We start from the raw sequence: 22,652 nt of genomic DNA, 5'->3' as shown, positions 1-22,652 counted from the left end.
ATATTAATTAGGAAATGGCTATTTTTGAACCACAGCTGACTGCTAACAATTGCTTGAGGAATAATAATTACTTCTTATTATCTGGTTGCATGTGCAGATTTATTTTTTTCTTTTCTTATTATACAAGGAAATTGCCAAGAATATTATTAAGCTATATGAATACTTATTACACTGTTCATTTTCTAAATTAAAACTGGTAGCTCTTATTCATTATAATTTCTAAACTCAGATGGGTACATGCCAAGTTCAGGTTCATGACTAATAAGACTGCAATTATCCCTAGGTTATAACACTAAAGATCTAAATTTTCAAATAGTTGTAGATATGATGGTTAACTTCTGTTTTAAAGGGCCATTTTGAAGGTCCCTTACAATGGGTCCTGGCATTCAGAAAATGCTAAGTATTGTCCTCTGAAAATCAGGCCCCCTTCTGTATTTCTCAGGATCGACACCCACAGATTGAGGCACCTAATATTGTTTGTCACTTCAGGAAATCTGGGCAAGTCATTTATGAGTTATTTCTTTTTTTTTTCCGAGCCATTTTGTTCTTACATTGCACTCACTATCACAATATCTGAGTGCCTTGCTTATCTGTGGAAGCTACAGCTTTTGCTCTAAAGAAATATAATAACCATTGTGTTTTAGCATACCCAGAAGTCTGTTGTTCCCTTCTTTTCTGTAGCCTGTACAGTTCCAACTCTCTGTGAAATCCTAGGTGAGTTCCATTGATTTCATTGCAGCTAGGGCTTTTCTCACTGTCCCAAAGGGCTACTTTCTGACATGGTTTAATTTATTTATTCCCTTAGCTCTAGGTTAATGCACAATAATTGACTTGTAACCTTCATCTACTGCCAAATGGGGTCTTCTGTCTTAATGATGTTCTGTTTCCCGGTTTTCTCATGGTAAACTTGCTATTATTTCCATCTACTTCAGGTCTTCTTTTCCCTTCTCACCACTTCAAAATTCCTTTTCCATCCTCTGAAACGAACGTAGGGAAGATGACTGTTCAGAGGACGTGTGAAGTCCCAGCAACTATTAAGCACCATTATATTGCAAGAGTAAAGAGCCTGAATGTAGAAATGTCATATGAAATTCAGGAGAAATGACTATACAGGGGGATGTGTCTGAACAGACCTAAAGCCCTGGGACAGTATCTCAGGAACTATTTGCATGTGGCTCAGTATTGTTTTATGATGTATTAGCCAAGTTGGCATATGCAGAAGCAACTGATTAAGTACCTAAAAGAGCATTAGAAGTAGGAGGGATCAAAAATGTCCTCCTTGTCCTCTGGTGATAGAAAATAAGTGATGAGCTTAAATTGCAGCAAGGGAAGTTTAGGTTGGACATTCAGGCTACGTCTACACTAGCCCCAAACTTCAAAATGGCCATGCAAATGGTCATTTCGAAGTTTACTAATGAAGCACTGAAATGCATATTCAGCGCTTCATTAGCATGCGGGCGGCCGCGGCACTTCGAAATTGACGCTCCTTGCCGCCGCGCGGCTCATTCCGACGGGGCTCCTTTTCGAAAGGACCCCGCCTACTTCGAAGTCCCCTTATTCCCATCAGCTCATGGGCTGCGGCTGCCCGCATGCTAATGAAGCGCTGAATATGCATTTCAGCGCTTCATTAGTAAACTTCAAAATGGCCATTTGCGTGGCCATTTCGAAGTTTGGGGCTAGCGTAGACACGGCCTCGGAAAAACTTCCCAACTGTCAGGGCAGTTAAGCACTGGAATAAATTGAATAAAGAGGTTGTGGAATCTCCATCCTTGGAGATATTTAAGAGCAGGTTAGATACACATCTGTCACGGATGGTCTAAATGGTGCCTGGTCCTTCTGTGAGGGCAGGAGACTGGACTTGATGATCTCATGTGGTCCCTTCCAGTTTGAATATTCAGTGATTTTATAATGAAGTGTCACTAGGGTTGTGTGGGGAGTACATGAATGAACAATGTTCAAGGCAATTTCTGAATATAATACTGCATTGGAAACGGAAATGTTGTGAGCTGCCTCTAGATGATTTTTACAGAAATCATTAATTTGCGGGTAGGTTGAGTGGGCGGGACGTAAACTAGAATTAGAAATTCTTAAGCCTATTTTTCATGCTTCTCCTATTCAATAGAGTTTGTTCGGTCAACAAGGCTGTGTTTTGCTGTTTTATGAAAGCTAGAAAGCACACAGTTATTGAAGTATGCAACTAATAACTCCTCATTTACAGAATTATAAAGATTGTCTATTTATGCATTATTGCTAGGAATAATCATCCTTGCATACTGACTTCTTCAGTTTGGTCATTTACATAATTTAATCCTTTGGTTCAGGAAGGTAAATTCTTCAGCCTTTTTAATGTAATGTGTGGTGGTTCCTTATTATTATTTAAGGATCTCAGCACTGGGAAGCAATGTTTCATTAGATGGGGAAGTTTAGTACTCTGAGATACTATGGGCTTACCTGAGGTTGTAACAATATGTAGTAATGTACAAGATTTTCACAACTTTTGTTTCAAGGTCAGCTTGAATCAAAATTGTCCAGGCTGCTACCTTGTCACCTCAGCCTGCTCCTTTTAAATTATCGTGATGTAAGGATGGGTTTAACATCTATTTCCTCTGGTATACATTTGGGAATAGCCTCTGATAATCAGAAGGTTTAAAAAGGGAAAATTAAAACTGAGAGTTGTAAGACTGCAGGAATGCTGAGAGTTAGATATATTTCAATGTAGGTTGCGTGAAATAATTGTTTAAAGAAATCAAGATCGCTGTTTCAAATACATTTCCTGTAGTATCTCTAGTATGAAATCCCCTAACAAATTCGGTCTTTTTTAAATCATAATGCATCTTCGTTTCATGGATTTTAAGGCCATTAGAACTAACATGACCTCCTGTATATGTTTTGCTTTCACCCAGTCTCTCTGTGTGGAGTCCCATAACTTGTGTTTGGCTAAAACATGTCTTCCAGAAAAGGACTCAGTCTTGATCCAAAGGATCCACAACTTCCAAAGACAGTTTCTTTCCAAACAAAAAGCAGCCAAGTAGCACTTTAAAGACTAGCAAAATAGTTTATTAGGTGAGCTTTCGTGGGACAGACCCACTTCTTCAGACCATAGCCAGACCCAGAACAGACTGTTCTGGTATGGCTACGGTCTGAAGAAGTGGGTCTGTCCCACGAAAGCTCACCTAATAAATTATTTTGCTAGTCTTTAAAGTGCTACTTGGCTGCTTTTTGATTCGATAGTATACAGACTAGCACGGCTCCCTCTCTGTTACTATTCAGCTGGTTTCCAGAGTAACGAAGATCCTCACTATTAAGTGTGTGCCTTTGTTCTCATTTGAATTTGTCTGGCTTCAGCTTCCAACTAATTCTTCTTGTTCATTTCTCTGCTAGATTAAAGAGCCCGCAATATCGGGCATTTCCTCCCCTTGTAGGTACTGAGACACATTCACCAGTCAGCATTCTATCTTCTTTTTGACCAGCTGAACAGTTTGAGCTATTCAGGTTGCTCACTGTGAGGCATTTTCTCCAAACCTTTAAATCATTTCTGTGGCTCCTTTCTGCACCTGCTTCAGTTTCAGAACATCCTTTGGCAGATGTTCAGGGTATTTCTGTTCTGATCTCACCACTCTTATCAACAGATGCAAGATCACCTTTGTATGCTGACTAACTGTTTCCTGATACGTAACCTCAGACTGATTTTTGCCGCAGAATGGCAATGTGAGATCATATTGAATTCACTGTACACTGTGATCATTAGTATGAGAGTGGTAGGCATGTAAGTCTGTAGCTTCGAGAACAACAAGAAGTCTTGTGGCACCTTATAGACTAACAGATGTTTTGGAGCATAAGCTTTCGTGGACAAAGACCCGCTTCATCAGATGCATGAGTGGGGAAGTGGTTTCAGAGGGTTATTTAAAGAGTGGGATCCGAGTAAATGAGAGGGCCAGAGCTGACATGTAATGCTAATATAATATAATATAATATAATATATGCCATCATGTGCCAGCAGTGCCCCACTGGCATTGGCCAAACTGGACAGTCTCACCATAAAAGAATAGATGGACATAAATCAGACATCAGGAACAGTAATGTACAGAAGCCGGTGGGTGAACACTTCAATCTCCCTGGGCACTCAGTGGCAGATTTAAGGGTGACAGTTCTGAAACAAAGACATTTCAAAAATCAAATGGAGAGAGAAATCTCTCAGCTGCAATTCATTTGCAAATTTGACTCCATTAACCAAGGATTAAACAGAGACTGGGAATGGTTCGCATCTTACAAAACCAGCTTCTCTGCCCTGGGCATTAATAGCTCCCCATTAGACTCTGACAAAGGCTCACATCCCCCTGTCTGATCTAACTTGTTTTTTCCTCTTTCGATAAGTATTGTTGATACTGGGCCATTTCCACCTTTCTGAATAGACCTTGTCAGCTCTGGCCCTCTCTTTTACTGGGACCCCATTCTTTAAATACCCCTCTGAAACCACCCCCCTTCTCATGCATCTGATGAAGCGGGTCTTTGCCCACAAAAGCTTATGCTCCAAAATATCTGCTAGTCTATAAGGTGCCACAGGACTTTTTGTTGTTCTGTGATCGTTAGATCCTTTTTCGGAGTAATTACTTTGCAGAACACAGACTTCCTCCTGCTGTATGGTTAATGAGGGGGTGGGGCTTAACAAGGAGAGAAGGCATTAAAAGCCAAAGGCTAAGCATTCAGGGTAGCTAGCAAACAGGTGGGTTTGAGAGGGTGTTTGTGGGAGGAAGTCCTAACAGAGCCAGAATAGTTAGGAAGGGTCAAATGACCTGTGACAACGCTGCTCCTGTCTCCTCCTGCACCTTCAACCAGTCAGAAAACCTGACCATGGTCGCCTATACCCAGATTGTGGTATGGTTTTGCAGAGACCTTACAGGGCCCATCTATAAAAAAGGGAAATAAGGACAGCCCAAGGAATTTGAGACCAGTCAGCTATACTGGGAAAGTTAGTGGCACAAACAATTATGGAATCTGTTGTGAACATCTAGATCAGTGGTTTTCAATCAGTGTGCTGTGGCACACTCGTGTGCCATGAGAATGGTCTAAGTGTGCCATGAAATGTCATTAATATCTTCTCTTTGTAGTTCTGTGCAGAGCCATCGCCTGAGGGGAAAGGCAGGGGGCGGGGTGAGATTTTGACAACCATACACCAGTTGCCTGAGCCCCGGTTGGTGTGGGGTTCCTCAGTTTACCCCCTGAGATGCTTCTTTGCAGAGCCACTGGGAAGGGAAAATGCTGATTCCACAGAGCCACATTAACTATGAATCAACAGTATAACACTGTTGGGAAGAAAAAAACATTGTGGGGAGTATTAGAAGGAATGTCGTAAGCACAAGACATGAGAATATTTTTTCCCCCAGTCTATTCTGCGCTGATTAGGCCTCAACCACAGTATCAGGTGCAGTTCTGGCTGCCATATTTCAGGAAAGATCTAGACAAACTGAAGAAAGTCCAAAGAAGAGCAACAAAAATGATAAAAGGACTAGAGAACATGACCCATGAGGGATGTTTAAAATAACGGGTTGTTTGGTCTGGAAAAGAGAAAACAGAGAGAACATGATAAGTTTTCAAGGACCTAAAAGGTTGTTACCAGAAGGAGGAACTAAAAATATTCTCCTTAACCTCTGGTGATAGAAGAAGCAATGCACTTACACTGAAGCAGGGAAGGTTTAGATTGAATATGAGAAAACAAGTTCCTAACTGTGAGAGTAGAATAAATTGCCTGAGAGGGTTGTGGAATCTCCATCATTATAGATTTTTCAGAGCAGGTTAAATAAATACCTTTCAGGGATGGTTTTACATGGTGCTTAGTCCTGCCATGAGCTCAGGGGACTGAACTTCACCTCTTGAGGTTCCTTCCAGTCCTATGGTTCTATGCATGTGTAAGTATGTTGTGCATTCCTTGTTCATAGATGCCATAATTTTGCATTTGACTGGATTAAAATGCATTGTTTGAATGGATCCAGCTGTGTGAGCAGTCCTGATCATACTTTGTGACTGTTTTTTTCTCCTTGTTATTTATAGTTGTGCATATTTTTCAGCAGTGATTTTATATTTCTTTCTAAATCATTCATTAAGATGTTGAGTATCATCCAGTCTAACATTATTTCCTCCAAAACCCTTCTAGAGGCACCCCTGATTGACAATGCTTACACACTGACAGCTATTTTTGAGATCTGGCAGTTATGCACTTCTCCATCACTTGAATGTGTGCTTTATTTATATTGTATGTGCTAATTTTGTAATCAGGCTGTCATGCAGTGCTATGTCAAAGGCCCTTAAAAAGTCTGTATATTACATCTTTGCAGTTATTTGTATCAATCAAATGTGTAATATCCTCAAAGAATTTAATATGTTTAGCCAGATGTAATTTCTGTAACACTATGTCAAGTCATACCAATTTTATTTCTAGCCTTTAAATCTTTATCAATTGACTCCCTTATCACCTTTTTTCATTAGTTTGCTAGGACCTGATGTCACACAAACCTTCCTCCTTCAGGTTGTCCCAGTTGCCCTATTTGAATATTGCTATGACATTAATGTTCTTCCAGTTTTTGAACATTTATTTTAAAATAGGCAAGAGTTATCCTCAGGCTGCTCTTCTAAGACTCTTGGATGCACATAATCCCAGCCTGATGATTTAAAAACATGTATCCTTAGTAGATGTTGTTGTTTAACAGCTTCCATATTACCAATCACCTGGAAAGTATTTCAACTTCATTACCATGTGAGATGAGTACATCAATCCCGCTACTTTCCAGATTCAGAACAACAACAAAAATTGTTAGGCCTATTGCTCAGTGAGGAGGGGGAAACAGTAACGGGAAACTTGGAAATGGCAGAGATGCTTAATGACTTCTTTGTTTCGGTCTTCATTGAGAAGTCTAAAGAAGGAGTGCCTTACCTAGTGAATGCTAGTGGGAAAGGGGTAGGTTTAGAAGATAAAATTAAAAAGAACAAGTTAAAAATCACTTAGGAATGTTAGATGTCTGCAAGTCACTAGGGCCTGATTAAGTACATCCTAGAATACTCAAGGAGCTGATGGAGGAGGTATCTGAGCCATTAGCTATCATCTTTGGAAAATCATGGAAGACAGGAGAGATTCCAGAACACTGGAAAAAGGCAAATATAGCGCCCATCTATAAAAGAGAAATAAGAACAACACAGGTAACTACAGACCAGTCAGTTTAACTTCTGTGTCAGGAAAGATAATGGAACAAGTAATTAAGGAAATCATCTGCAAACACTTGGAAGGTGGTAAGGTGATAGCGAACAGCCAGCATGGGTTTGCAAAGAACAAATGTCAAACCAATCTGATACCTTTCTTTGATAGTATAATGAGCCTTGTGGATAAGGGAGAAGCAGTGGATATGGTATACCTAGATTTTAGTAAGGCATTTGATATGGTCTTGCATGATATTCTTATCAATAAACTAGGCAAATACAACTTAGATAGGGCTACTATAAGGTGGGTGCAAAACTGGCTAGATAGCCATACTCAGAGAGTAGTTATTAATGGTTCTCAACCCTGCTGGAAAGGTATAACAAGTGGGGTTCCACAGGGGTCTGTACTGGGACCAGTTCTGTTCAATATCTTCATCAACAATTTAAATATTGCCATAGAAAGTATGCTTATTAAGTTTGCAGATAATACTAAGGTAGGAGGGGTTGCAACTGCTTTGGAAGATAGGGTCAAAATTCAAAATGATCTGGACAAATTGGAGAAATGGTTTGAGGTAAACAGGATGAAGTTTAATAAAGACAAATACCAAGTGCTCCACTTAGGAAGGAGCAATCAGTTTCACATATACAGAATGGGAAGCAACTGTCTAGGAATGACTACAGCAGAAAGGGATCGAGGGGTTATAGTGGACCACAAGCTAAATATGAGTCAACAGTGTGATGCTGTTGCAAAAAAACCAAAATTGATTCTGGGATGCATTAACAGGTGTGTTGTGAACCGGATACGAGGAGTCATTCTTCCACTCTACTCTGCGCTGGTTAGGCCTCAGTTGGAGTATTGTGTCCAGTTCTGGGCGACGCATTTCAAGAAAGATGTGGAGAAATTGGAAAGGGTCCAGAAAAGAGCAACAAGAATGATCAAAGGTCTAGAGAACATGACCTATGAAGAAAGGCTGAAAAAACTGGGCTTGTTTAGTTTGGAAAAAAGAAAATGAAGCGGGGACATGATAGCAGTTTTCAAGTATCTAAAAGGGTGTCATGAGATGGAGGGAGGAAACTTGTTCTTTTTGGCCTCTGAGGCTAGAACAACAAGCAGTGGGCTTAAACTGCAGCAAGGGAAGTTTAGGTTGGACATTAGGAAAAACTTCCTAACTCTCAGGGTGGTCAAACACTGGAATAAATTGCCTAGAGTGGTTTTGGAATCTCCATCTCTGGAGATATTTAAGAGCAGGTTAGATAAATGTCTGTCCGGGATGGTCTAGACAGTACTTGGTCCTGCCATGAGGGCAGGGGGCTGGACTTGATGACCTCTCAAGGTCCCTTCCACTCCTAGCATTCTATGATTCTATGAAAATAAGTTATGGAACATTTCTGTCTTTTTTGTATCATTATTTACAGTTTTACCATCTCTATATTGCAGTGGGCCTAAACCATTACTAGGATTTCTTTGGCTCTCAATATTCTTAAAAAATCCTTATTGCCCTTATCCCTGCCAACTCTGGATTATTTTCCTGAGGTTTTTAGTTACCCTTGTCAACTATCAACACTTTTGATCATTCAATATAAATTAGAAGATGATAACTCAGTACATCCATTCAATATTCACACCAAGCCTTCAAGTTAGCACAGAAACAGAGCTCTTCATTTGTAATCATAGCAAGTCACTAGCATGCCATAGGCCATATGTTTGGGTTTTTCAAACTACATAATTTATGGGTTTTGTGTCTCAAAAACTTTGTAGTAGCTTCTTATGGCTTAGATAATTCAGGGCTATACAAAACAATATAGACACCAAAACTGTCTCCCTCTGGAAATTTGAATCTGTGATGAAAACCATTGGCTCCTAGAACTCTTCATTTAAAGAAATGATTTCACAGCTTTTTATAATTGAAAATGTTAGGTAAACCCAGTATTCAGGGGTCATTGCCCCCTATCCTACCATATGTCCCTATGAAGCAGAGTAAGACATTGGAGGTCATGGTGAGTTATGTCTCCCTGCCCCTCACTCCTCTGATTAGCTGCTTGGCTTGTGCTGAGCGTGCTCAGTAACACTCCTGAAGCTGTCTGCCCTCTCTCTGCTCACCCTCACTATTGGCAAGCAGGGCCATCCAATGAAGCAATTTAAATTAGTTCTCAGGATTATTCTTGAAAACAGAAAAGTAATTTTTAAAGCTTGTTCTCTTTGAACAAGCCAGGACAATTGAGCTGCATCTACACAGCAGTGTTATTTTGAAATAATTCATTCCAGAATAGCTATTCTGAAATGGTTTATTTTGAAATAACACAGCTACACACACAGCGCAATATCAAAATAGTGTAATCCGCACATCTTGGTGGCATGTAGACCACTTCACAGAGAAGGACAGAGTGTCCTCTACAGCGTGCACTGAGAGGAAGTACCTTTTTAGCTCAAACTGTAGAAGCACCTGCACTAAGCTCCAGAGGTCCCAGGTTCAAGTCTGCCTCTAGGCAATTACAATAGCACCCATCTATTTTGAAATAGCTTCTACAGACACACAGTGCCTATTTCGAAATAGTGCCATTGGATGCCATTATGGCTTATTTCAAAACAATGCTATTCAGTGTCTTCGCAGTACCTGTTTTGAAATAGGCATTATTCCACTTGCAGTGAGGTTTACAAAATTCAAAATAATATGCCTGCTATTTTGAATTTATTTCAAAATAGCTTGTGCATAGTGTAGATGCTGACAAAGTTATTTTGAAATAATCGCTGTTCTTTCAAAGTGACTTTGCTGTCTAGACATAGCCTTGCTGTCTATTTAAAAACCACCCTCAGCAAAACAAACAAACCAACAACAGCAAAAACAAAAAGCAAAGCAGCCCAACAACTTTGTTGTCCCGTAGGCTGAGGGGAAATCACATAGCAATTTGCATTTGTCTCCACGTGAGGGGGTTGGATCCTCAGTGAAGCCAGCAGAATTGTGTGTGTTGAGGGATTGAACCTAAAGTTCTGTCTCATGGAACTTTGTGTTGTCATGCTGTGTCTGTAATAGATAACATTTCACCAAGCATTTCTGAAAGCTTCCCATGAGCACTGTGCATCATTCTATCATGCTGATTCCCATTCTACCAGCTCACATCATTGCCCTGCAGGACATGACATGTTTCTTCTAGTTCTGTTTTCAACAGTTCTCACTCAGATTCTTGCATGTGTGACAGTTTCGGGATTTCTGGAGGAAATGTTTTCCATTCAGTACTTAGCATGTGTTTGCCATCTGGTTTTCCTGGTCATTTGGTTCAATTTAAAAATTAAAGACTGAAAAATTGAACCTAATGGCAGCATAAACCTCTGTGGAAAACAATTCTGTGATTATTTTAGGGGGATTAATTGACTTTTTAATTAAAACAACAACCCGTGTCTACAGTTTCATCTAATAACTGATTAATCATTTTACATCATAATTAGAGGAAAAATGCAAATGTTATGGCTTATTGCAGAGCAAAGGGAGAATCATACACCTTGTGCTGAATCTGTTTGTATTGTGCTAGACCACGGGTGGGCAGAGTCAGGCTTGGGGGATGCATTTCTGTCTGGCCTACCCAGCTGATGAGCGGAGCATGCCTACTTACAGCCAGCAGCAGTGTGGTCCAGACAGCTGCCCCTCCCCTCCCCTCTTCCATCTGTAGCCAGCTGTGCAGAACAGGGAGGGAGAGAGTTGGGCTGAGGTCAGGGTGTTCCCCTGCCCCTGTACCCACTTTCTGCCGAGCAGGGATCAGGGAGAGGAGACACACAATGAAGCTGCTCCAGTCTGAAGCATGGACTGTAAGTGACTCATGCCAGAGTGCAGAGCAGGAGAGGGGAGGAGATGATAGAGCAGGACAGATTTTCCTTAAAGAGGCACAGTGTTGCTTCTCTGAGGAACTTACCCAGCAGCAGCCAGCACACACACACAGTCACTGAGACACATGCACTGCAATATACACTCCATCTGTGTCACAAAGCCTGTCTCTCACACACAGAGGGTTTCTCCTTCACACTCACACACTCGCTTTTTCCCCCAGCCCCACCCCTTCTGCCCAAGGCCCCACTCCTTCCAGGGGAGCCAGCCTATGACTAGTACCAAAACTTCTGGAGTGGCTCCCCTGCGAAAATTATTGGCTGCTCCTGTACTAGCCCCTCCCACCTGCCTGAGATTTCCTTGTGCATTCCCCTTTGCTAGTTAATTGCCTTGTAGGAAATAAAGTTAATAACATCACACCCAGGCGGTTGACTAGCTGGCTCTTTCAACTGGGGGTAGGGGGGAGGGAAATCACACGTCTACTGATTTAATCAATTCAAAAAAAAAAAAAGAAATCCATTTGAGATTTTGAATAGAAAGAGTTGTGATGCAACTGTGTATTGAAGACAGTGTTCTAAGAGAGGCTTGGCATGCCATTGTGATCATGAATGCCACTGGGATTGGATAGCTTTAATAGGGCCGTCTTGACTGGAATGAATTTGGCAGCCATTCCTGAGTTGTTACAACCTGCAGCAAATGGCTGGTTGTGTTGTTACATTTTATTTTGCAGTGAGTTTGTAACTATTTTATATCTCCTGAGCAGAGTCCCTTCTTATATAATAATCCAATCACGCATTTATCTAACCCAGCATGCTAATGGAACCTGCAGCTGAATGCTCAATGAAAGCTGCCGCTTTTGCTTTGATGCAGCTGGCAAGGTTTTCGCCTGCCAATGACCCAATCAGTCATTTTCTGCCTTGAGAATTTTCCATTATGTGGATATACTGAAAATGACATGAAAGGGACCTTTCCCTGTCTTGCAGTCCTCAGCTTTGACATCTTTGAGAGTCCAGATGTTTCTTATTTTTGACCAGGGGTCTTCAACCTGCAGCTCCCAAGCCACATGTGGCTCTTTGTCTTTAAGGACCTCTTTGTGGCTCCCGACGTTATAATTGCAAAGCGCAAAAAAAAAATAAAAGCACTTCTTTTAATATATGCATTGTGCTATGGGATGTGTGCGCTGGACTTAAAACAGAGTTTACAATAAGTATGGTTTGACATTATTTATTAAGGACTGTCTCGTATGCACTTGCATTGCGGCTCTTGAATTATTGATTTTTTTTTTACCGAATTTGAAAAAAAAAGAAAAAAGGCTCTTCTGGATGCCGACCCCTGTTTTAGACAGCAGAAAAGAAGGCCTCATGGCATTATTCATGTATAAACACACAGTGTGCCAAAAAGAGATTGTAGTCCTACTGGACAAGACAGGAGAAGGAAATGTTAATAGTGCCATTTTACAGATATGTATCAGAGTTACAGTGAAGTGAAGCGATTTGCCCTAGTTCTTATTGGAAGTCTGTGGCAGAGTTTGGAAATGAAGTCATGTTATTTTAACCACAAGGCCCTCTTTACTCAAGAGTGAATCATAATTAGTTCTCTGAGACTACGTCTACACAGCTGTTTTATTTCAAAATAAACAATTCAGGAATAGCTATTCCTAAATAGCTATTTTTGAAACAGGACTGCTACACACACACATCTATTTCAAAATAGCACTCTAGCTATGTCAAAATACATTATTTGCACAAACTGCTTGTTTTGAAATAGCACTTGTTTTTTCAGGAAGAAGGGTACTTTCGAAAGCAAGGTTTCCTTTCCAGGGAACCCTGTCCACACACCTGCTTTAGCTTCCAGAAGCCAGATCATGTGGGAATATGCAGATGAGGCATGCAATATTTAAATCCATGCCTCATTTGCATTTCCAATCAGCCGCATTTTCATGCCCCTTCTAAAAGGAAGGGGCCTTGTAGACACAGCTGTGGGGAATAGCACTTATTTTGAAATAACAATTTTGAAATACATGTTATTCCCCATCTTCACAGCACCTGTTTCAAAATAGGCACTATTCCTCCTGCAACGAGGCTTACCTATTGCAAAATAACACACCCACAGTTTCCAATTTATTTAAAAAAAGCAGCTGCGTACTGTAGATTACTGCAAAGTGATTTTAAAACAGCTGCTCTTGCCTTGAAATAACGTAGTTGCGTGGCGTTAGCCCAAGAGAACTTGTTTCACCTTTTCACTTAATCGTTATTAGGCGTTGTGTTCAAGCTACTGCTGACCAACAAAGACTCTGAAGAGCATTACTGAGTGTCTCTTCTGCCAGTCACTGCTGGGGGGGAGTTTAAGAAACCAGATGTTTTGGCTTTGAAGTTTAAGTAAACTCACGTGCTTATTTTGTTTGCAGTTGGATGAGTGGAGGACAATACATTTTCAGCAATCATTTCTTTGCAAATACAAAATAGCCTTTGAAAGAAAAACATTTTCATTATAAAATGCCATCCTAATTTGAAATAACTCTTTCATAATTTGTTTCTGTGATCCTGCTTTTCAGTATTTTGCAGGGTGGAACTAAGGTAACACTTATTTAAAATCCATGCACCATAATCAAGAATTATTGCATGTATTACTCAGATAAAAGTATGTGTTTATGATTAATCAAGATGTTTTCTCCAATGTGCACATAGCTACTGCTCTTGCAACTCAAACAAAGATTTACACCTTTCAAGAGCAGCTTGCATATTCAAGTCGGCTGTTTATTCCTTTTGGCACTGATTGGTTCCAAATCTGCAAACACAAAAGGGAGCAACAATATTCTCCTAGACCTGATTCAGTACAGTATGGCATATGCCTCACTTGAAGCATGTGAGTGTTCTCCCAGTGACATCAGTAGGACAGCAAACATGCTGAAGGTTAGATATGCTGAATCAGGGTGTAAAGTAATTCCAACAAATTCAGTGGTTCTTACGTTTGCAAAGGTACTCAGGTGCTGATCTTTGCAGGACAGGAGTTCTAATTTGTGGATGATTGTGTAATTTCAGAATGAACTGAAGAAGTCCTGTGTGTTCTAGAATGGGGTGTGGGTGTGGGTGTGTGTTTTTTTTTCCATGAGCTTCTACAGATTTCTAACCAAAAAGCTATGTGCTGATTTAACACAAGCGATCACTGTGTGCATGTAGATAAAGTAATGATAAGTGCCAGGGATGCACTTTAGGAAGTACAGTTAAGTTACTCAGTGTGAGTACACAGCAACATTAAATGTGTTTTGGAAGCACACCTAGATTTACCTTTCAACACCTAGCCTTGTAAAAGCCTAAATGCCTAATTTGGAGAAGCAACCTCCCCTCACTGGTCCTAAGTTGTATTTGCCAGATGTCTGTCTCTCCCTAACTAAGAGTGGAAAATTGCAGGCTGATTTACTTGCAGGTGGGAAGTCGAGGAACACAAGTTAGTAAAAGTGGGGGTGGTGATAGTTGCATGTTTTTTCCTTTAATTTAGTCATCATTTGTAAGACAATTTACCAAAATATCATAGGAAAAAAACACCACATACAAGGGATTGAAGATAGCCAAGTGTCAAGGTGTATTAGTATCCTTGTTTCTTCAGGATATTCCCAAGATTTGAATTTAACCCTAAATTCATTTAAAATCTAATGTTCTAATGGCATTTGTACAATTGTTCTAAATGTGTCTAAAAGCCTAGGAAATAAGTGATTGCTATATCCAAATAGTAACAAACATTCATAAGCATTTGATCAGAAGAGTCACGAAAGGATCAAACCCACAAATAACTTCCATCCTGGTTTGCTCCAGTATAATCAGACAGGTCTTGGTATGTCTTGGTAGTAGCTCTGTTAGCTAAAATCAGTTTTGGTCAATTTTTGTTCCTGCTCTTTCAAGATGTACAATCTTTCTTTATTATTCAAACAAGTTTGAACCATCCCTGATCACTGGGGCCTTCCCCTCCTCCTCCAGAACTTTTCCTCCTATGTTATCGATGACCTTTCAGGTCCAGTTTTTCCAATTAAGACACATTCTTTCAAGACCTCCCCAGAACCACTGGCAGGATCTCCTCTTCGCACAGCTATATTTTTTTTTACCAGAGCTAATTTAATCCTTTGTGTGCTTCTCTAATCCTAGACCAAATCAGTCGATTTTCAGGTCATGCTCCAAGTGCTATCTTTCCTTTCGCACATGTAGAGACAGTGGCAGGGGTTGTGAAGCATGCACTTGACTGGAGAAAAACTCTGTTGTCAGCTGCAGGATGTTTAAATTGTTACTATGGGAGCAGGAAAGCTGTATTTTAACTGACAGTCAAGGGTGATCAATGGCTGGGATGGACCTTCTTGTTTGTAGCTTAATACATAACTAGCTAAAGTGAAGCTGGCTTTAAACATGTTCCATTTTATTACTTTAAAGAAACACAAATGTATTTCCATTAGCCGATGAGGCAAAGCTAAAACATTCTCACCATCTAACTTCAAACTTCTCTTACAATGCAAATTAAAACAGCTTGACTAATTATTGTCAGAATTTGACCAACAGTGTTCTATCAAAGTGAGATTCAGAAAGAAAGACAAAATTGTTTCATTTAAACATTATTTTAAACTTAACATCCTCAATGGTTTTGAAGTTAAGTATTATTTTCTTGTTTGTGAGAACACAAAGTCACCCCATTGTGCCAGCTGCTGTACAAGTAGAGAACAGAAAAACAACCCAAAGAACTGAGAAGCTAACTAAGAGTGGGCACTCAGAGTAGTAACAGTTCTCAGAACGGATCCCAAACATATTGTTGCTGCCCATAGCTTTTCAAGAAGATGCGCAGTCTTGCTTGGGTGTAAGAAACATCTTTGGGTTCTACACAAACCCATACTCTAATATCTGAGTGACGTGGTTTTGTGCTTTTTTATGTATTTCCAGATTTAGATGACCCAATAGTGACAGTTCACCAGAGCATCGGGGAAGCAAAAGAGCAGTTTTACTATGAGAGAACAGTGTTTCTCAGGTGTGTTGCTAACTCCAACCCACCTGTCCGGTACAGCTGGAGACGGGGCCAGGAGGTATTACTACAAGGGTCAGATAAAGGAGTAGAAATCTATGAACCCTTCTTTACCCAGGTAGGAATCAAGGTACAGTATTTTTCTTTTCCTCATAATATTTTCATCCTTACGTACATGCGAATATATTGACCCTTTAAACAACAATTTCCTTCTTTCCGTTTCACGATTCACATCTGTGTTTTTTCTCCACCCAAACTGGTACATTGCATGTTACGGGGACTGCCACCAAGACATTTTGTTTTAAGAGCCCAAGGGAGTGAGAAGCTGACTCTTATTTAATTCCAGTGGGAGTTGGGGGCGCCTAATTTCTTGCTTGTCCTCCCCTTTGTGGGTCCTTCTCCCACCCAGCTCTTTAGCAGGAGTGGATATGTTAAAAGTTGCTTTTTTTAAATCAGTTGTTTTTTTTTTTATTTTATTTTATTGTTTTTAAAAGTTCCTGTGTGAGCGAGGAGCACAAGTCGCACTGGACATGAACAGTACTCGTACTCATGCGTCAGCCTTTAAGACCGTGCTCGGGATTGTTGATGCTGTCATTTCTCAAGAAGACTGAGTTGGGTTTGCTCTCTGGTTAGTGAGGTTCTGGCTGCACTGCAAATCAGTCAGTTGATCGGTATCTGATGGGGGTGAATGTGAGCCTGATGCAGAGACTTTGGACCGTGCTCTGGTGCTAACATTAGCTCAGTGGCTGTACCTGCTCAGGATAGAATCCAGCCTCTGAGGTCAGCCCTGTTGCTGGGATTCAGATGAGCAGGAATATCTACATGGCTATTATTTAGCATGAGCCCATAAGCCGGAGTCTGTAGACTCTGGCTCTGAGACTTGCTGCTGTACTAACCTAAATATCCAGCTTCCGCATCCAGGAGACCTGGGCCAGGGCTCATAGGGTTGTTGGCTTCTGTTTTATGGCAATAAAAGTCCAACCCTTAATGGGAAAGAGAAAACACCATTGTAAGAAGAGGGCCTGAAAAAAAGCCCATGTTTTAGAGACCTGGTATGAGGCCTGAAGTCTGAGCTAAAGTAATCGACAACTTGTTGACATAAAGCAAAGCTAAGTTGTAAACAAAAGCAGGCCCTGCTCTCAGAATCTGGCAAGAACAGGACTAATATTGCAGAAATACGCGTTGCCTTAGGCAGTAGAATATGCACACAAACACAAACACCTTCCAGAAAGGTAACAGAGTATCAGAACTCCTTGGGCTTGTCTACACTTGCCCCAACTTTGAAGGAGGCATGTTCTTCAGGGCAACAGGAGATTATTAATGAAGTGCTGCATTTAATATGCAGTACTTCATTAGGCTAATTCTCCCCTGTGGCAACTTTCAAGTATCAAACTTCAAAGTGCTTTTGGGGAGTAAAGGCACTTTGAAGTGCCCACGGCTACATGCATGGGGGAGAATTTGCCTAATGAAGTGCTGCATATTTACCGCAGCACTTCATTAGTAATCTCCCATCTCCCTGATGAACATGCCCCCTTCAAATTTGGGGGTAATTGTAGACCCAGCCCTTAATACCCAGTATGGTCTCTGAACATAACAGGTAGATGCTGGCCCGTCTTAGGGGCAAGCTCAGGATGATGGCCTGATGAATAGAAATGTTTTGATCAAACTGACATGTCCAAGAGAATGGACAGCCCTGGATACATCAATGGGCAACAACCAGATACATCAGGAGTCATACATGACTTGTTTGTCTCTGTATATGAAAATGTTTCTCAAAGTCAATGTCCTTGCCTGGCCCAGGGGGACAATGAAAATTTCTGCCATTCACTGAGCTGGTCCATTGTCATGGGCATGCATGTGTTCATGTACCTGTAGCCATGGAGCCCGGGCATTACCACAGTGGTTTGTCAGTAATAAACTTGGCCAAGTTCCTTCACGGAAATCTGAGTGTAGATTTACTGGGCAGCTCAATCAGAGCCCGCTGCATGGGCTATCTGGCCTGAGCCAGTACAGGATGCAAAGAGACACACATGTGGCAGCCAAACACCTGACAATACTGGTGACCCCATAACCTCTGATCTGGTAAGTCAGCAAGCAGCCTCTAAAATTGCATTTTAAGCCAATTCCTGTTCCACTCCCCACCACCATGCCCAGAGCCACCACAACGCTGGTGCCCATTTATGTCCTATTTAGACTGGTCCTCAAATGGTGTCAGGCCTGGTGCTGTTCTCGGCATAAGGGTGTATTTCAGCCATTGTGACATAGTGCACCAGAAGCGGAGTACTTTTTTCAGGCTGACACTGTTCCGTCAATTTACACTCAGGCTGGATTTCAGATGTTTGTGTGCGTTGTGTAATGTTGACGTGGCTAGGAGTTACTAAGTGCCTTTACTTTTATGAGCATCATTTAACAGCGAAAACTATTCATTTTGAAACGGTTGGGCTCTTCTCTCAAAGTTATTTAAGTCAAAAGATAACAACGGATGGCACGATCCCCTGCCGGTACAAACTGAAGTCACTTTTCTGAAATTATTGAAGTGTACCAATTGAGGGTCTGCCCCTTGTCCTTGCCCCCAAATAATTAACGTGCAGTGACTCTGAATACAAAGTTATGGGCTGAAATGCCCTTCAGAGGAACAACTCTCTTGCTTATATCCTGGCTTTTACCTTTTTCACCTTAAACATGTAGTTCCAATTTAGGAATGAAACTATTGTCATTAAAAGACTGCCTGGAGAATAGAGAAAGGAGCTGTTACTTAGTGGCATTCCATGAAGTGGCATCTTGAGTGTATTGGTCCTCAAACCTGCCTCTCAAATCACATTTTGAAACGTGTATTTCTGACAACTGTAAATCAACCCCAGTATGAAATCAGGGGCAGAAAAAGCCTCTCTATTGCAAGCGTGTGTGTGTGTGTGTGTGTGTGTGTGTGTGTGTGTGTGTGAGAGAGAGAGAGAGAGTTTTGAATATCTGAACAACCACTTAGCAAAGAAACAAACAGCTACTAGTTCAGTCAGCATTAGTGCTGAACAATCAGCAACTTTCCTAAACAATTCTGAGCTACTGAAGCACCATCAGTTTTGCTATTTATACACTTGGAATTGCTGCTGTAGTTTACAAATGCTACAGAGAAATGTGCACACTGGACCTTGCAGAGAGGAGAATGAGACTGGTATAGCATCATTACTGGTCTACTGAAAGCAATTACATTATTCTTAATTTATCATCTGATTTCTAGTGAGCACAGGAGTGTGGAGGATTATGAATCTTTATTTAAAAGTGAAAGGCTCCCTCTGAGATAGGATTTCTTGACTAATAATGCCTCATCATGGAAATGTTTACTCTTTTGTTTGAAATGTACTTATTAGGCTGTAAACGATGTCACATACATTAGATTTCATGTTTTTTTTAAATATGGTTACTAGGCTATTAGGAGCATTCTTAACAGAATCCTTGTGTTTTGAGTTCAGCCCATAACCTTTCTACAGTTATTGGTGCTCAGGTTGAATAAGGGTGTCTGTGTGCATCTGAGATTTGATACACAAGAGGAAAACTGCAATTAAAAGTTTGAGTCCCACATGTTTACGGTGTATGTATCTTCATAACTGGTTCTGCTGAAGATACAGTAGCAAACAGTGAGAGCTGATGTGCAGATTGATGGGAGTTTTGCCTCTTGAATATTAGGCAATTTGGATGGCATTTTCTTGATAGTGTTGATGCTGGACTGTGAGTCCAATACAATTAAGTTTAAGAAAAATAAATAGTGAAAGATGTTAAACTTGTCTATCATTGCCAAAGAGAGGAATTGTAAAGCAAGCATGATATTTGAGCCATATTTCCGTTGTATGCCATTTCCTCTAATCTTCCTATTTTATTAAATAAAGCATATGGCGAATTATTGTTTTATCTGTGTTTTGGGAACTCTGCCACTCCAATTTAGCTTTAAGTGTTTTGAAACCAGAATTTCTGGGTACTCAGTTGTTAACAGGGATTATGTACTTTAGCAACTGAGAGGGGCGGAGGGAGGTGGGATCATATAAACATATACTACTACATTAAAGTCATTTAGGTAGTGTTTTAAAAATAATCTGTAAACTTGTTGCACACTTTCCCTCCTAAGAATTTCCTTCATCATCATCATCATCATTAGATATTGTAATTGGACAGTTCAATTATAAGATTACATTTGCTGTATTTACATGAATTATATCATTAGACATAATTAGACTAATTACACAAATCAGCTACAATTACTTTTAGGAAATTGGAGAAATTAATGTATCATAAACCACATTAAAATTGTGAGATTAGTCCACAACCTCAAGGAGTTAACATCTGAGGCTTAACCTTGCATGACTCACATTCTCTATGGGCCTGGTCCACAGCTGTCCAAACATCAATTAAAATGAGCTTTAAATTGGGCCCTGAGACCCCCAGATATACCAGAGTATGTTGCAAGGTATCAAATCCCACATTCTCGTCTCATGAAAGGCTATATTGCTCTCTGAATCTGTCCAAAGAGATTTAATAACTCTGGATTTCCATCTTCACCAGTGTTTGCTGGTCATCTTCATGCTTCCTTGCAAAGGGGTGCAGATTTCCCCATGTATTATTGTGTGTATTTGAGGGCTGTGTCTACACGTGCCCCAAACTTCGAAATGGCCATGCAAATGGCCATTTCGAAGTTTACTAATGAAGCGCTGAAATGCATATTCAGCGCTTCATTAGCATGCGGGCGGCAGCGACGCTTCGAAATTGACGAGCCTTGCCGCCGCGCGGCACGTCCAGACGGGGCTCCTTTTCGATAGGACGCCACCTTCTTCGAAGTCCCCTTATTCCCATGAGCTCATGGGAATAAGGGGACTTCGAAGTAGGCGGGGCCCTTTCGAAAAGGAGCCCCGTCTGGACGCGCCGCGGGGCGGCAAGGCTCGTCAATTTCGAAGCGCCGCTGCCGCCCGCTTGCTAATGAAGCGCTGAATATGCATTTCAGCGCTTCATTAGTAAACTTAGAAATGGCCATTTGCATGGCCATTTCGAAGATTGGGGCATGTGTAGACACAGCCGAGCAGTCCAATTTAACATCCTCATCATGTGAACAGTTATGGAACAAGTACTTAACTTTCACATTTAACTTCCCTGTGACTACTAACATAATTGTAGTGCAGCATCCTTAGCTTATGTTTATAGGATGGAAACTAAGAGTGCATTTAAGGCTACTTCTTTCCTGAACAAGCCAAATTTATCTTTTTTTTTTCATTTTCATCTCTTTCTGCTTATCTGTAATGTGAAGTATTTTTGAATGCAGCCCATCTAGCCTTCCCATTTAATCCTATGCACTTGATGCTTAGGCAGTCATTTTGTCTGAGTAAAGCTGTATGTTAATATTATTAACACCTGAGTGAAAATCTTACAGTAAAGATTTCTTCAGTGTTTGTCTCTTTCAGTTTCTAGGCCAGTTCATGCCTGCTTTGTTTAGAGCTTTCATTTGCTTTACTGGGAGTTCTGTTTCAGTAAGTCAAAGAGGATTTGTCCTTTATTATTTTTCTAATTAACAACTGACACCACACAGGGTGACATCTACGGCGCCAACCGCCACAGTGGGCCTGGGGGTAAGTTGGGAGGGGATCCTGGGGCTGCATGCAGAAGGGGCAGGGCTTAGGGTCAGCACTGACCCCTCCACCTCCCACTCCCTCAGAGTGTGCATGGGATGGCAGCACAGCGCTCCGGGGGCCTGGGCCAATTGCCTTCCTTTAGTCCCCATGGCAGGCCTGGTCAGATCAATGGTCCATCTGTTCCATTGGACTGTCTCTAACAGTGGCCAGTGACAAGGGGAGTGTACAAATACCAGAGCTATAGGGAGGCGATCCCACCCATCTTCCCCTCCTGTTCAGAATCGCCCTGAGCATGGGGTTGCCTTCCTGATCATCCTGGCCAATAGCCATTGATGGACCTCTCCCCCCTGAACTTACCTCTTTCTATTCTGAGTGCAGGTATACTTCTGGGCATGGCTCTATCCCATGGCAATGAGTTCCGCAGGTTAGCTGTGCCTTGTGTGAAAAAGTACATACTCTCGTTTGCATTAAACATGCTGCCTATTAACTTCATCGGGTGCCCCTTGGTTTTTGTGTTCTGTGATTCCTTCTTTATTCATTTTTCCACGCTATTCGTTATTTTATAGACCTTTATCATATCCCCCTCAATCACCTTATGTTCTTCCTGAGACAAATAGCCTTAATCTTTTTCGGTCTCTCCAAACTGTGAAGTCATTTATTATCGTCCATCATCTTTGTTGTCCTTTGGTGAATCTTCTCATGTTCCTCTATATCCACACCTGCTGACATAGGAAGGGGCCAGGGACAAAAGGGCCCAGCGCTCCCGGCCACTACCACTACAACGGGAGTGTTGGCAGCCACACACCTGTTCAATCGCTGCGGGAGTGCTGAATGGCGCACTCCAGGCAGCTCTAAGGACTGGCTGCTCCCAGCCTTGCCACTTCTGCATGAGGATCCACACCTCCCAGGAGTGTGGAGCACAGCCCCTCCCTCACCTGGCCCATGGGCCTTGCTTATCTGCCTGCCCCCACCTATTTCCTGTTGGAGATGAGCAACCAGAACTGGGCACTAGCCCCTTATTTCAAAATCAATGTCGAAA

General features: G+C 41.3%; 1 protein-coding gene across 1 annotated transcript in view; it reads left to right on the top strand.

Annotated features, from left to right (window-relative positions):
* MDGA2 (MAM domain containing glycosylphosphatidylinositol anchor 2) overlaps window positions 1–22,652 on the top strand; it is a 683,176-nt gene that overhangs the window by 360,545 nt on the left and 299,979 nt on the right. The window contains exon 4 of the mRNA XM_074998506.1: window positions 15,926–16,134. Within this exon, the coding sequence (XP_074854607.1) occupies window positions 15,926–16,134 (209 nt within the window). The remainder of the gene's footprint in view (window positions 1–15,925; window positions 16,135–22,652) is intronic.

Source organism: Carettochelys insculpta, chromosome 6 (assembly GCF_033958435.1).
Source record: "Carettochelys insculpta isolate YL-2023 chromosome 6, ASM3395843v1, whole genome shotgun sequence".
Lineage (NCBI taxonomy): Eukaryota > Metazoa > Chordata > Testudines > Carettochelyidae > Carettochelys > Carettochelys insculpta.
The sequence above is the reverse complement of the archived record's forward strand: the minus strand, read 5'-3'. Positions and strand labels throughout refer to the sequence as shown.